At 51.1% G+C, this 14217-nt stretch overlaps 1 protein-coding gene across 5 annotated transcripts in view; it reads left to right on the top strand.

Moving 5' to 3' along the window:
• Positions 1-14217, top strand: part of NOS1AP (nitric oxide synthase 1 adaptor protein) — a 49661-nt gene that overhangs the window by 9173 nt on the left and 26271 nt on the right. For all 5 annotated transcript variants that reach the window (XR_013931233.1, XM_080407018.1, XM_080407019.1 and 2 more), the window contains exon 2: positions 2792-2863. Coding sequence is in view for 4 of the 5 variants with exons in the window: in XM_080407018.1 (XP_080263144.1) it covers positions 2792-2863 (72 nt within the window). In the remaining variant the exon portion in view is untranslated. The remainder of the gene's footprint in view (positions 1-2791; positions 2864-14217) is intronic.

The raw sequence follows: 14217 nt of genomic DNA, 5'->3' as shown, positions 1-14217 counted from the left end.
GTCCCACACCCCGGAGGCTCCGGCTGCTTTGCTGATCCTCGCCTCCGCCTTGCCTGCTTTATCCCACACCTCTTTCCGAAATGGAAGTCGGTGCTGTGAGTGGGAGGGCTGGAGGGGAGTGGAGCAGGAGCGGCCCTCGGTGCGCTTATCGCCTGCAGATCACTGGTAGATAGGGGCGGTTTCTCAGGCCATCCCTGCTCCTCCCTGGGAAACGGTAGCTTAGCTGACAGGCTGACCTCCGAGTCCACGTTTCTGGGGGGATGCTCACCACATTGGGAAGGGTTACTCCTCTGCCGTACAGTTCCCATGTGGGATTTCTGCCCTGAAAGCAAAAATAATCTGGGGGGACTTTATCCTTCTGTTGAGTTTTGTGAAATGTGCGAAAAATACCTGGAACCGGAGGGAGAGGTGGGTGTGTTTGGAGCTGTGAGGACAGTAATTGTGTGGAGCGAACCCACGCTGGGGCTGGAGCTGCCATGGGCTCTGGCAGGGGCACACTCCCGCGGAACGTGGGATGCAACAGGATGCCCTGGAGCCCAGGCTTAGGAGAAAAGGTGAATCCTGCATGGTTTATGTCCCGCGCCCCTTGGTTTGGGTACACGTGAATGTGCGCCGGAGGGGAATAGCTGAATAAAGGGGTGTAGATAGGACAGCATCAAGACATTCCTACTGTCGGTGCTGTTTCCCAGGAGGGCCATCCAAGGAGGTGCTGCCTGGTCCGAGGTGGTGTCTGGCTTCCGCTCCATCACTTGCTTATGAGGCGACCCAGCCCTGCCAGGGTCCCCCATACAATCATGGGCATGACTGAGTGCTGCTGCTGGCCAAGGTTGTGGTTGTCAGCCAGGAGGTTGGCATTGCTCGAATTCGTGTGGCTGTGGGAGCCAGTGGTGGATGGGGCCGTCTCCTGCCCTGCTGATAGCTGCCGACGCTTGCCCTGTCCTTGCACGTGGCTGTATTCTGCGCCCGCCTGGGGAAGGAAAATGCAGGGAAAAGAAAAACGATTACCCCTCTGGTGGCAGTGACCTCGTGCTGTCGGGAATAGTTGGAAGGAGACAGATATCCTCTGGCTGCAAATGGCTATCCCTCTCCTCGTCTAAGCTATAGTCTGCCTTGCAGGTGCATGGGAAGCAGTGCCGGGCAGTCCTACCCAGAGAGCAGCGTGGGCAGGCCGGGTGGGAGAGGTGCTGAGCAGCTGAGATGTTCACCTAGCAGGGGACGGTGGGGGAAGGTCCTTCCTTACGTGCTGCACTGTCATCGTGTGCCCAGGGCTCTGGCTGCCTCAGCCCTCCTCACCTCCTACTTTTTATTGATGATTTCCAGACTTTATGTAAGAAAAGAGAATCGACTGATGTCAGAGATGCCTCTCTTAATATGGCCTGAACCTTTGAAGAGGTGGGAAGGCTCTGCTTAGGGGATGTGACTGAAAATTTATCAAAACCTGTGCTTTTGCAGTCGTGTGGTTGGGGTCTGGGCAGTTAATGTTGCTGTTGCCGGTGGTGTGCACCGTGGGCTTTAATTCCTGCTTACATAAAGCTGCCCTTCACCATGGCAGCCTGCTCAGCACGTGACAAACATGCCAGCTGTTTGGTGTTTATTTTTATATCCTCTGCCTTCACATCTACTCTCAGCACTGACTGCCCGGTGCCGGCCGCTGGATGCCTGCCTCTGTCTCCACCCCAGGCAGGAGCCGTGCAGCTGGGGCTGGCCATGCTGGGTGGTTGGGCTGGTCGAGTTTGTGGTGCAGACGTGAGGGTGAGCAAGGAGGGCTCTCTGGGACAGCATGCACACACTAAGCCCAGGCAGGGTCACGCAGCCCCCACACTGTGCCCTCAATAGAGATGGCAGCAGCGTCCCAGCGGAGAGGTGCTGGCAGTCCCGTGGCGATGCTGGGTGAGAAATAACCCCTCTCCACAGCCCCTTCCTGTGCGGTGACCCCAGCACATGTTCAACCATGTTAACTACTGGTGCTTGAAACCAGTGACCTGGGTTTTCACGGTGCCAGTGAAGGTTATGGCCATATTCACAGGAACATACAGCCCTGCCAGCTTCAGTGCCTGTGCTGCGCTGCCGAGGGTTACGTCAGCGCTCATGTCGAGATGAGGCGTGGGAGCACAGGGGGCTAGTAAATAGACTCAAACCACTTTTCTTCTAACTACACGTTTTTAGCGCTCAGCTTTGACTCTTCATCGCTTGTCTGTTTTCTGATCCTTCTTCTGAATCTGCCCTCTTCTATTTTATTTTTAAAAAGGTTTTTGTTCGGCATCTCTCTGTGCTGGGTCACAGTGGTGCTGCCTTTGGTCCCCTTTGAATAGCAAAGCGGTTCCTTTATTCTGGAGGCTTGGCCTGGAGGCTCAGCATTGCTGCAGAAACAGCCAAGGGTTTGACAGTGCTGTAATTAAATACTGAAGGGCCTGTCACAGGACAGGTTGCCCCAGCTATTTTAGGGATATTCCAATATCCAAGTCTCTAATAGATGACTCGGTGCAGCCGAGGGGATATTGGCTTATACCTATGTACTTTGGTTGCGGCATAGATGAATGAGTCCTGCTGGCCTGATCACTGAAGTTATTTTCCTTTTAGAATAAGGGCTGCTGAATTCTTGAAACATTGCAGTGAGGGAACAGCTTCATGGTGGGAGGCGTGTAAGGCTTCAGGTGCAGTGGGCAAAACACCACCTGTTCCCCAGAAGTGTCCCTGGGTTCCTTCCAGGCATGCCATCGAGGCCGTGGTGGGACTATGAGGTTTCCAGTGCCATGGAAACTCAACTAATCTGCTGTTTCTTTCCCCCCAGTACATCGGGAGCCTGGATGTGCCGCGGCCAAACAGCCGGGTGGAGATTGTGACGGCCATGCGGCGGATCAGGGTGAGTGTGGTGAGGATGCTCGTTCCACTTCTGCGTTGGGGTGGTGGGTGCACCGATCCGCCCTCTCTGCTTACAGCCTTTACTTGCATAAATCCTGCTCTCCAGGTTATTCATAACTGTATTTTTCACCGTCCTTCTGTCCATTGAGATCTCCATGTAATCCAGCACGATGCCTGCAAGCTTTATGTGCCACACCGTCAGTTTGAGCATCCCTAGCGCTGGCTGTCCCCTGTGGTACCTGGGCATCCCGTGTGCCGTGGTAGCACGTCTGCAATTTGGAGGATTTCCTCATGCATCAGTCCCAATTAAAAAATAATAGCAAACTACTTGTGGAAGAGGTCTGTTTGTGTTTTACTGCTTGTGTTAATGCTTCAGCTGCATGAGAATTTGGGCACTGCCTGGATATGCCAGCAGGTTAGTGCCTGGTAAATGGCAGTGTGCAAATTAAAGTGCTGAGTAATGAGCTGCTGGGGCCAGCCAGCAGCGAGCTTGTTTAACAGCAAGTAGGTCAGGGGATGTCATCTGGTAATGAAGTCATCTGGCTTCCCAAAATACTTATAGCCAGGATGCGGGGTGCTCTTGCCATGTAACGCTTGGCTGATAGCCAGGAGAGGAGCTTTTCTTGTGCTCCCTGGCCTCTCGCCTGCAAACTGGAAGGTGTTCAGGGGCAGACTGGGTGGTGAGCAAACCACACACCCGGGGACCTTGCTGCCCCCAGGGTTAAAACAGCACAAGCCTGACTGCTTTTCGAGGTATGAGACATCCCTTTGGTTAGACCTTGGTCTGGCATACATGGTGGTATGGCCATAGGCACAGGGAATTTGGTCTGCTCCGTGGGTCACAGCAAGGGGTCTCCCCTGTCTTCCAGGGGTGGCTCTCTCCTTGGAATAACATTCTTAACTGGAAGGAACTGAGGATGCTTGCAGGGATGTTGAGTAATGGACGAGCTGTCTTTCTGGTGGCCTCATGGGATCCTCTAAGCACCGGACCTGCTCGTGCAGCTGAGCAGCCCTACCAGGGCTCTGCTGTCACCCTGCTCCTCTCTCAGCCCCTTCTGTGGACTCAGGCTATAATCTCGTTTTCCCTTTTCTCATCACCAGTGGAAGAGAGGAGTATCATATCCCAAGAAGAGAAGTATTGTATCGCAAGGACACAGATTGCAAGACTCATCTGTTTCAAATTTTCAGGGTGTAAATACTTTGTGGGCTTTTCTCAACAGCTTTCCTACCCCTTGCCCTGTCCTCTTGGTGGTGAACGTTGTGGCCACTGCACAAGCTGGGAAGTCCTTTCTGGCATTAGGTTTGCTCACCTTGGTTCCAGATGAGGTTTGGGGCAGAACAACTGTTATGGTGTCAAGAGCTGTTATAAACAGCTGTTTCCTTCCCTGCCTTTCAAGATAAGACTTTTGAAAGAATGCAGCTCCACCCCCAAAAATCATGTAACTCCACAGCTGTATGGGAGAATGGGCACAACTTTGGGGGCTTAAATAAACCCTAGGTAGAAAAAAAACCCCAAACACCAAAACATCCTTGTTGACAAATATAAATAAACTTAACCATAGTCGAGAAAATCCATAGGTAAAGCTCTGAATGGGCAGGGGAAGGACACAAATTAGGGTAAAATAATGATTTCTCATGGTGAATGATGTGCTTGAAACGTGTGCTCAGGCTTCCCTGACCAAGTGTAAGGCAAGAGAGATGCAAGTCATTGAAAAACCGTGATTTTGCAGATCAGATCTGCCAGGGAGACTTTTAATGCCTGTTTATTTGTTATGGTGTGCTGTTTGTGAAGAGGATGCCAAGATGGTTTGTTTTATGGAAATTTAGTCCTGTAGCCCTTCCCTGGTTTCCCATGTTTTGTGCTGGCCTTGCACCCAGCAGCAAGACGTTACTGCAGCATAGCAAGGGCATTTGTTGGCTGAGCTGGGTGCTGGAAGCTGGTTTCAGTTTGGCTGGAGGTCAAGGAATGCATGTTCTTAAAGCAGAAGGGTAGTTATGTTCTTCAAGGAATAAAGTAATCCCAAAATATTGATATGGGGAAACCAGAGGAAGAAAAATTTTATTTAGGCACAGAAAGCAAGCAATGGGAGATGGTCAGGGGCAAGCTGCAGTGGTTCTGCGTGTGGTGTGTGAAGCAGCTGCTGTCCCTCAGGTTTGCATGGATTTTAATGCAGTCCTTGGTTTAGGAAGAAAGTGCTGTGTCCCAGTTTGTTCTGAGTTAGTGGCTGCTGGTGAAGGAGGGGGACCCTTGCTGTCTGCCCTGCTGCTGCAGCTCCCCTTTCTCAGTGCTGCCTTTGCCCTAGCTGCTCGCTGGGCTTTGCCTCTGTTTACTAAATGATAAAAAAAAATGATCCTGTCAAGAAGTGAGGAAGCATGCTGCCTGACTGTGAGGGTCCCGAGGGGGAGAGCGCCCTGGAAGACCCCTGTGCTGGGCTGGGAGCAGGGAGGGATGGGGCCATGAGCAGCAGCAGCTCCTGCAGTGCTGCCTGCCCTCTCCTCCCTGGCAGCTGGGACTGGAGGGCAAGTGCCTCCGGCCTGGCTGATCCCAGCTTCCTGGTTAGGTGCAGACCTGACCCTTTGGGGGCAAAGAGGAGAACACAGCATAGCCAGCATTGCTGGAATTCCTGCTCCGGCAGGGCCCTGCTGCCACTCTCCCTAGAGCAAAGCAGAGCAACGGCTGTGGGCAGAACGGCTCCGCCAGAGCAATATATTTATATATATATAAAGCCCAAATCTGGTCCCTTTCGTGGGTTGGATTGAGAGGGGTTTCATACAGGGCATCAGTGTTGCAAAGCAGGGGTGCCATCCCCTTCCTACCCCCAGCTGAAGGGCTGGCAGTGGCATGGCCATGGTGACTGCACTGGCTGCAGGGAGAGTTTCTGTCCAGAAGCAGGAGGATGTTGGAGAATTCCCGGGATTCTTACAGCTCAGGGGGGAGAGGAGGGAAGGGGAGGTGCTCAGCCAGCTGCCTCTGCCTTCCTGCTTTTCCTGCTTGAAATGTGTGCTCGGGCTTCCCTGATATAGAGTAAGACAAGGGAGATGCAAGTCATTGAAAGGCCATGGCTTTGCAGCTCAGATCTGCCAGAGAGACTTTTAATGTCTGTTTATTTGTCGCTGGGCTTTCCTGGGATATCAGCTGGGGTTGTTAGAGACACAGCCCCATCCTGCTCTGTGTCTTGGTGCAAATCCCTAGCCCTGACAGGACTCGGTGGAATGGGACATTAGCCGTGCCAAGGATGCACTTGGACAGCAGTTTTGCAAGCTGCAGCTTTCCTCCAAAGCCTACATCTTCTGGCTGTTTGCTGCAGCTTTCCATCAAAGCTATGTCTTCTGGCTTTCCTGCAGATCACTGATTGCCATGTCAGTACTCATAAATACAACAGGCAAGGACTTGTTTTCCTGGCAAGTGGCTGGGCTTGTGTCTGTACAACTGAATCCCTTCTCCTCATCATCCCAAAACAGGGTGACCCGGTCTGTGTTGCTTCATGCCCTGCACTGCTGTGGTAGGTTGGCCTTCAGAGTGCTCTTTGGCTCCTCAGGATGCAAGGTGTGAGAAACCAATCCGTAAGTCCAGATAGTTACCTGTTGGGCACCTGAACATCAAAAAATCCTAAGCTCAACAGTAATTAAATGGTTGTTAAAGCTGCAGCCAGCCTGTCCTGTTGGGGTGTGCCCAGGGGATCTTCCTTGCCCAGGCTCTCCTGGGAAGCAGCAGCCCAGAGGTCACAGTGCTCTTCTGCTCTGCGCTGGTCACGGGCAAGGCTTGAGAAACTCACATGGGAGCTCATGAGAGTGGTCTGGGACAGGTCGTACACCCATCAGTTGCCAAAGAGGGTGTTATGGTACGGGAGAGCAAGAGCCCAATTGATGCATCTTCCCAACCATGAGGACTATGGGCAGTTTAAAGTGCCTGAGCTAGCTGCAAGACATCCTTTCTTGTTTTCTTTTCTTTCCAGAATGGCTAAGCACATGGGGCCCTAAATGACAAGGATAACTGTATATTTTTCATGTTGTCATGATGTAAATATATGCAAATGCTTTCCTCTCTGTGCTCCTGGCATGTCGCCAGTGCTACCTGGCTGGGGCTTGGTGCGGTCGTTCTAGAGAATTTGGAATGATCCTTTTTTTGCTGCTTGGATTGCTGAGTGCAGCTTTAATCCAGGTTTTCTTTGGTGCCAGAAAGGATGAAATCCTATATAGGCACTTCTTAAAAGCTGCTTCTGTGGAAGTCTTCTGCAAGCCTGTTTCTGGGAAGCGTCCAGCTGAGTTTTGCAGGCTCAGAACAAGGAGACATTTAAAGTATTTTAAAATCTAGCTCCTCAACGCCTCCTACTCTGTCAGGTACATCTGATTTTGTGGAACTTCTGCTGCTTTGCATAGCTGAGCTCTGATTTAGCAAATTGGCAAAATTGCTGAATTTCAACAAGCTTGTTTAAAGCGAGATTTTGCATCCTCTGCTAAGCCACATGCACAGTTGGACTGGTGTGAAAATTAGTGCATGCGGGCAGTTATTTGTGTAGAGCACCTGGTGTAGTTTGAGCTCATTTAATTAAAATATTTCTGAGATATCCCTGTTCTGCCATGGCGAGTTTTTAAAAGCGTTGGGTCATTTACGATGATGCCTTCCTTTTTTTCCTTTTTTTTTGTTTTTTTTCTTTCATCATGCAACGAGCAGCATGGATGTCCCTGCTGTAAAGCAGAGCAGGATTTGAAAGTGAGCTGGCCCTGTGTGCATGAGCCCTGCCTGGGGGCAGCCCACCCCTGGCTGCCCGTGGGGGACCTGCAGGCAGGCAGCAGGCTGGCCAGGAGATGCTCAAGCTTTGGCCTCCCAAAAAGCTCAGCCTGCTCTTTGCCAAGGCACTCGGCGCAAGGTGAATTATCGCCGGGCTAATGACTTGATGTGATTATCCCAGATGAACAAGATTATGTTGTATTAGATCTGGGAGGAATCGAAGGGATATCTGTAATAATTTCAATTGCTCTTTCAGTGCTCTGACAATTGCAGTAAAAAGACTGAAGGCTTCCGGGCAAGTTCATTGTATTTCTCCCGGCACCACCAACGCCACTTAACTTCTTAATGAAATAACGGCTAGTCTGCTCTTGCTACCAACGTGCTGCCTACTTGATTGCATGAAATAGGTCAGGATCTCATCCTGTGGTTAGTATTTAATGAATAAACTGATTAAATTAGTACCCAGATTCACTGGAGCAGCCTTTTAACCAAGACTACCTATAGGGGAGGGATGGTTTCCAGGAGAGCTGGCCAAAGCGTGGTGGCCCTGGCTTTGCTCTCTGTTTTAATACCATGGCCAGGGTGCGGCGGGTGCTTTCCAGTGATGCTTTGAAGGTTACTGGCAGTGTTAAGTAGTGTGAGTTGTACATAGGCTCTGTTGTAACGCATGTGTAGTAAAATTAGAAGTTGAAGGAGGTGAATGATTCCATGTGGCAGAGGGCAGGCATCTGAACTGGTAAGAAGGTGTGGTGTGAGACATTAACGATGGAAAGCAAGGTCTGAGCCCCTGGGGAAGCCAGGTGGGGATGAGGCTTTGGGCACTGCTTGCCAGAGGGACTTCGGAAAGGCGCTCCCGGGCAGATGTGAGCAAGTCTTGCCTGTGCCGGCTGTCTGCCAGGCTTGCTGGGTCATGCAGTGGCAGGAATGACTGGGCTCAGCCAGATGTGCAACATGATGGGTCCCGAGGAGACGAGGAACAGGCATGTTCCTCTTCCCCCAGTAGCTGGCCTCGTAAATAAGTCATGATAAGCTCATTGTCTGTTGGCTTTCAGCAATACCTTAGCTAAGAATCCTCTGCTAGGGTTGGGGCAGCAGCACGTCCCTTGTGGCCAGTCTCCAAACCTTGGTGGGGAGGAGAGCTTGGTGGCAGGGGGTCCAGCCTGGGAAAGAGCAGGGGGTTCCCAGCCAGACAGAGAGCTCGGTTGTGGAACCAGTGAGGATGAAGGAAACCATAACCCAGGTGGGGGAGAGTGCTTTGGGAAAGCTAGTGAGCCAGGAGGTGCATGCTGGCACGTGGTCTTCCCCATACCTCCTGTCTCTCTGAGGAGCTCAGCACTTCTGATCTGGGCGAGTGTCCCAGGGGCAGGCAGTGCTCTGGCAGGAACACATCAGCTGACACTGGGCATGCCAGTGCAAGCAGCGATGCCCTGGTGGGCGATGCTGGCCTGTAGCCAGTCAAATGCCTTTGAGAGGGCTGGAGCCAAGTAGGCACTGAGCCTGGGGTGGGACTGGAGCTGCTGGCAAAAAGCTGGGAGGCAGCAGTGCTTTGTGTCCTCTGCATCCCTGTCACACATCCTTGCCCTGTGTTTGCTTGGGTTGGCCTTTCCCCGGCTGGGCTTCCTTCTCTGGAAGCCGACAGTGGCTCCCTGTGACTCATCTCACTCCCAGGCTGGGGGCTTTCCCCACCGGCACTCGCCGTGAGTCAAGGTACCAGCTTGCCCATGCCTGAGCCATTGGCAAGTGTCTGCTGGGAGCTGAAGGGAGAGGATGGGGAATAACATCTGCCAGGCTCCCTGAGCATGGGGGGGAGGGCAGACCTTCACATTGCTCCTTCTCAGCCAGGTGCTACTCTGCCAGCTCCCACCCCCCCTCTAAATTCATGGCCAACACCTAAAGTCATTTCACAAATGCCTGTCCCCTTGTGTGCCCTTGTGCTCCCTCCTCTCACTCCTGCTTCATGCGTGTTCTTCCTTGGAAACGTTACTTCGGGCAGGCTGTAAGTATTGCACTGATGGGTTGCGTTACCTGTTGGGGTGTCACTGTGTGCTGGAGAGGTGCCCCCGGCTTGCCGTGGCTCCTTCCTTTGAGGCTCCCATAGTGCACGCACGGTTTTGGTAGCACAGCAGGCCCAGTTCAGTGCCAGGGCTCAGCTGCACTGGAAGCAGGGCACTCTGGTGCTGCAAACCTTGCTTTCTGCGGGAACGTGGCGTAGCTGGAGCACTGATGCACAGAACCTTCTGCAAATGCTGTGGAAGCTGCCAGCGGCGCCCAGGTCGCCCTCCTGCTCCCCGTGTGCCTGCTCTGGCTTTTCCTCCTGCCAAGAAGGGAGTGATGTGTTACATGCTCTGGCTCACGGGCATGAACGGATTTAGCCTGGCTGTCAAGGGGGAGGTCTGCAGCTTGCTCTGGGAGCTTTGGGGTCATGAGGGCACTAGTAATTGCTGTTTGTGAGGGTTTGAAGAGTGCTTACAGAAACCATTGTCCTTTGATAGCTCTCTGCTCCTTCTGCAAGGTGACAGAGCTGCCTTTGATTGCCTGACCCTCTAACCTGCATAAACCTCTGCAGAAAGTATTATTACTGAGGGAAGGGACTGTGTTCAGTGTCACCAGCCGTAATGCACCCAGCTCGGTGCTCTCCAGCCCCACCACTGTCACGAAGAGGTGACAGTCTCTTCTACTGCTAGAAACTTGCTAGCAAAGATAACATCTCCACTTACCTTTGCATTTTAGAGTAAATTCCAAACTGCATGTAAGAGGGAGCTCCTGGCAGACCTGAGAGGTGGTTGAGAGGAGAAATGGGTTTGAGAGGGGTACGCTGAGGTGTGGCTGATTTCAGGGTCTGCAACTCATCCTAGCATCTCCCAGCACTTCCCTGAGCAGCACAGAAGGTGCCAGAAAGGAGTTCTGTTGGTAGTTCTCACACTGCCCCGGTAGCCAGATGAAAGGCACCACAAAAGTTGGGCTACCTGCTTTCTGGGCTGAGATGGGGAACTGCTGACTTTTGTACTCGGCCGGAGAAGAGAGCTGGACCCATCCCTCTTTTCCAGTTCCTTTGAGGGTGTGTCTCTTTACACCCATGGCATTGCTTTTATTTGGAGGTTTTTTCTTCTACCACAGCATGGAATTTTCCTGTGTTTTTTAATATATCAGGGCTTTCATCAGTTTGCTGCCACAATGGCAGCATTTTACTCTTGGGATGGAGCGGGGTCCAAGTGCTGCCTTGTGCTGAACACTGGAGTTTACGGACCTGAGCAGGAGACATGGGCAGCCATATCCTGGGCAGCTGCCTCTTCCAGCCAGGCATGAGTGTGGCCAGAGATGACACCTGGCTCTTGCTCTGTGATTAGGGGGAGAAATAGCTTAGGAAGAGGAGAGCAAAGAGTAAAAAAAACACTAATAAGCAGGGGGTCACAGGTCAAACAGTATTTAGTATCTGTCTTATGGATGAGAAACTGAGGCATGGGGAGACTAAGTGACCTGCCAGACTCCTTCCGAGGGAGGCATCTCTGCGCAGGGAACCGGGCTGAATTAAAATCAAACCAAGCTGAAGCCAACACTTTACATGCTACTCTTGTGTGTGATTCTTTCTGCTCTCGTGCTTCCCTGCCAGTCCTGGAGGGCCAGGGACCTCTTTATTTAATTTGTTGAACTGTTCTCTGCTGCATCACCTTGGAAGAGAGGCAAAACGCAGATTTACAGCCATGCAAAAAAATGCCACGTGCCCCAGTTTCTTCACTGTTAAAATAAATTTTTGGTGGTTTTGGCTTCCCCAGGAAGATGTTCCAGGGGATGCTGTACACCAAACAGCCAGGGGGAAGAGCAGTGTCAGAGCCTGCCTTGCAGCCTGCAGCAAGGTGCGAAGGATTTTGGCACGGGGCTTTGTGGCTGTGAGAGCTGTAAGGGCAGGTGCGTAACGGTGTGTTCCTGCGGTGTGCGGGAGCAGAGGAAAGGATCGCGTCTGTTTTAAGGGGAGAGGCTGCAAAAACTATTGTGTGCGCTGGTCTGTGGAATGGATCTTGTTTAATTATAGAGCTGGTGGAAAGGATGTGTCTATTGTAGGACAGCAGAACAAGCACAGCCGAGAACAAGATAAAGGAGCCGAGCCCTCTCCCAGTCCTAGCGGAGAAGGGCTGTAGCCTGCAAAGCGTGATGAAAGCCCTGGAGGTCCCCTGCTGCCTCCTGCCTGCACCTCTCACCCTGCGGGGAGGCCGTCACGGCCGTGCAGGGGCTGCTGCTGCTTCTCGGCACAGCACTGCAGCCACAGGCCGGGTCCCCGGCTGCCCCGCTGTCCCCGTAGACGATAGTCGGTGGGTGAAGCAATGTGCTTCAACTGGGATTTTTGGAGGGATTGGACTTTCCCAGGCTGGAGTGAAGTCTACCCTGGGCAAAGATGCTACATGAAGAATGTAGCCAAATTTGAATGAATTTTCGGAGAAGAAAACCTTCTCAGGTCAGTCCTCTCCAATGGAGAACGAGGATCCTAGTGGTTCTTAATCTGTCACTCGGTTTTCACCAGCCTGAGTTTAACATGGTGAGAAAAAGCCCCAGCCAAATCAGTTCTCCTTGCCATATGCTTGCCTATGGAAACTGCAGATCCGTTTCAGTGGAAACTGTAAAAATCGGCCTGAAGCAGGTATTCATTGCAGGAAACTGCAGCAAAGAAGGTTAAATTTCATCTTAACTCTTCAACTGAGAACAGCCCCGTTCACAGTAACACTGTGATGTTTACAGTGTTGTTCTGGGATTGCAATAGTGATATGCATTATAAAGATCTATCTCCTCCTTTTTCCCCTCCAAGGCCTCCAGTTTTGTTTTGGCATTTTGCTCCAATGACATTTTGTTACTCCCTCTTAACATGATGGATGGGACTGTTCTGGACTCCTTCAAACACTCCCTGATCCCAAGGAATTTCGGGGATGCGTGCGTATCTCTCCAGTACTGGAAACACAAAGAGCACGTCTCTGCTGACCTCTGCATGCGTGCTAAGGAATCCTTAGTATCTAAAAAAGAGCAATCTGGAGTAATTGGCCCAAAGCTGGTGGTGAGTGTGATTCAGGCTGCAGGTCCTGTTGAGCTTTCTGGGAAGACAGACACATCTTTCTGTGGTTTGAATGGGTCCGACTTCAACTCCCAGTTAGTCAATCTTCTCCATTTGCCTGAAGTCAAAGACCCTTCGATGTGCCGAAGCTCTCCCCGAGTCCCAGGTCTCAGCTGTGGACAAGTCCCCCCCAGCCTACTCTTTAGATAAGCTGAGTGGAAAGAGTTTGTTTTAACCTCTGGCACTTCAGAGTCTGAGAAACCTGCCTCATGTTCCTGTTGCTTTTTTCTAAACTCTTTTCTGTTGCTTCAAGTGTGTGATAAAGCAGAACGTTTTATGTCAGGATGGGTATTAGTAGTGATTCCAGCAGTGGCATGTTTTGAGATAGTATCACCTTGCTGTTTTGCTACACGTTGCCCTGCTCATGTGCCCAGGACCACACGCTCTTCAGTGTCCTTTCCACTGGGTGACACCTATCGATGTCTCCAGGTTTTTTTTAAGGATGCATTTCTGCATCATGTGGATGCAGCTTCTGTTCCTTTTTCCTTTGGGAGGCTGCTTGGCCAATGCCATGTAAAATCAACCTGAAATGAGTGGATGCCGAATTCCTGTACACTTGACATGGAGAGCAAATACTCTTTTTTTCTTCCAGACCTGCATAAAAGTGAGCATTGCTGTGCTCCCCTCGCCATGGGGTTTCCTGGAAGCACAGCACCATTTTGTCACCTATCTGTCATTGCTTCGTTTGGGGCTCCACCAGTGAGGTGGATTTTAGCCCCTTAATCTGGGCTGTGTGGTCACTTTAGATAAAGTTTTTTGTCAAAACGCATGCAAAGGGGGAAACGGCCATGTATTCTCTTCAGTTTCTCAGCCAGACTGATGCGTTTGTGAAGTACACACTTAATTTCAATGAGATAGTTTAGGGTTTCAACTTGCATAGAACTCGTGCTGTGCAAAGTTGTACTGCAATCCTTTTGCTAGATATGAAGTCCTGTGCTGGCTGTTTTCTAACTCTGCCTAAAGTCTTGGAGCTTTTATTAGCTTGGAAATTTTTCTGTAAGTCTTTCTAAATCTCTCTAAAGGACGTTCTTCTGACTTGTTGACTAACGTGTAGAGTGTAGTGAATGATTTTTAATACCTGCATTAGTTATTGCTGAAATAGGAACCGTGAAACAAGTGTGATACGAATCATTACCTCTTTTTCTCCAGTTACAACCCAGAAACATCGTTGAGCACTGCCAGCGTCTAATGAGCCCCACAGGGCTGGCTTGTTTCTGCTGTGCCGAGCATTTAATGCTGCTGCTCATTCATTCTTTATTAATTGTCTGAATTTCATAATTGCTGATTTAGTTACACTGTTACCAGCTTGCCTTCCTTCCGTTCATCACTGTATTTAGTAGGGCCTGTAGCCATAGGATGAGGGGTAATGATTTTAAACTCAAGGAGGGTACATTTAGATTAGATATTGGGGAGAAATTCTTTACTGCGAGGGTGTTGAGGCACTGGTGCAGGCTGCCCAGAGCAGCTGTGGATGCCCCATCCCTGGAAGTGCTCAAGACCAGGTTGGACAGGACTTGGAGTAACT

The sequence above is a fragment of the Falco punctatus genome, assembly GCF_963210335.1.
Source record: "Falco punctatus genome assembly, chromosome: 11".
In the NCBI taxonomy this organism is placed as follows: Eukaryota; Metazoa; Chordata; class Aves; order Falconiformes; family Falconidae; genus Falco; species Falco punctatus.
This window is presented reverse-complemented; position numbering and strand designations above follow the sequence as displayed.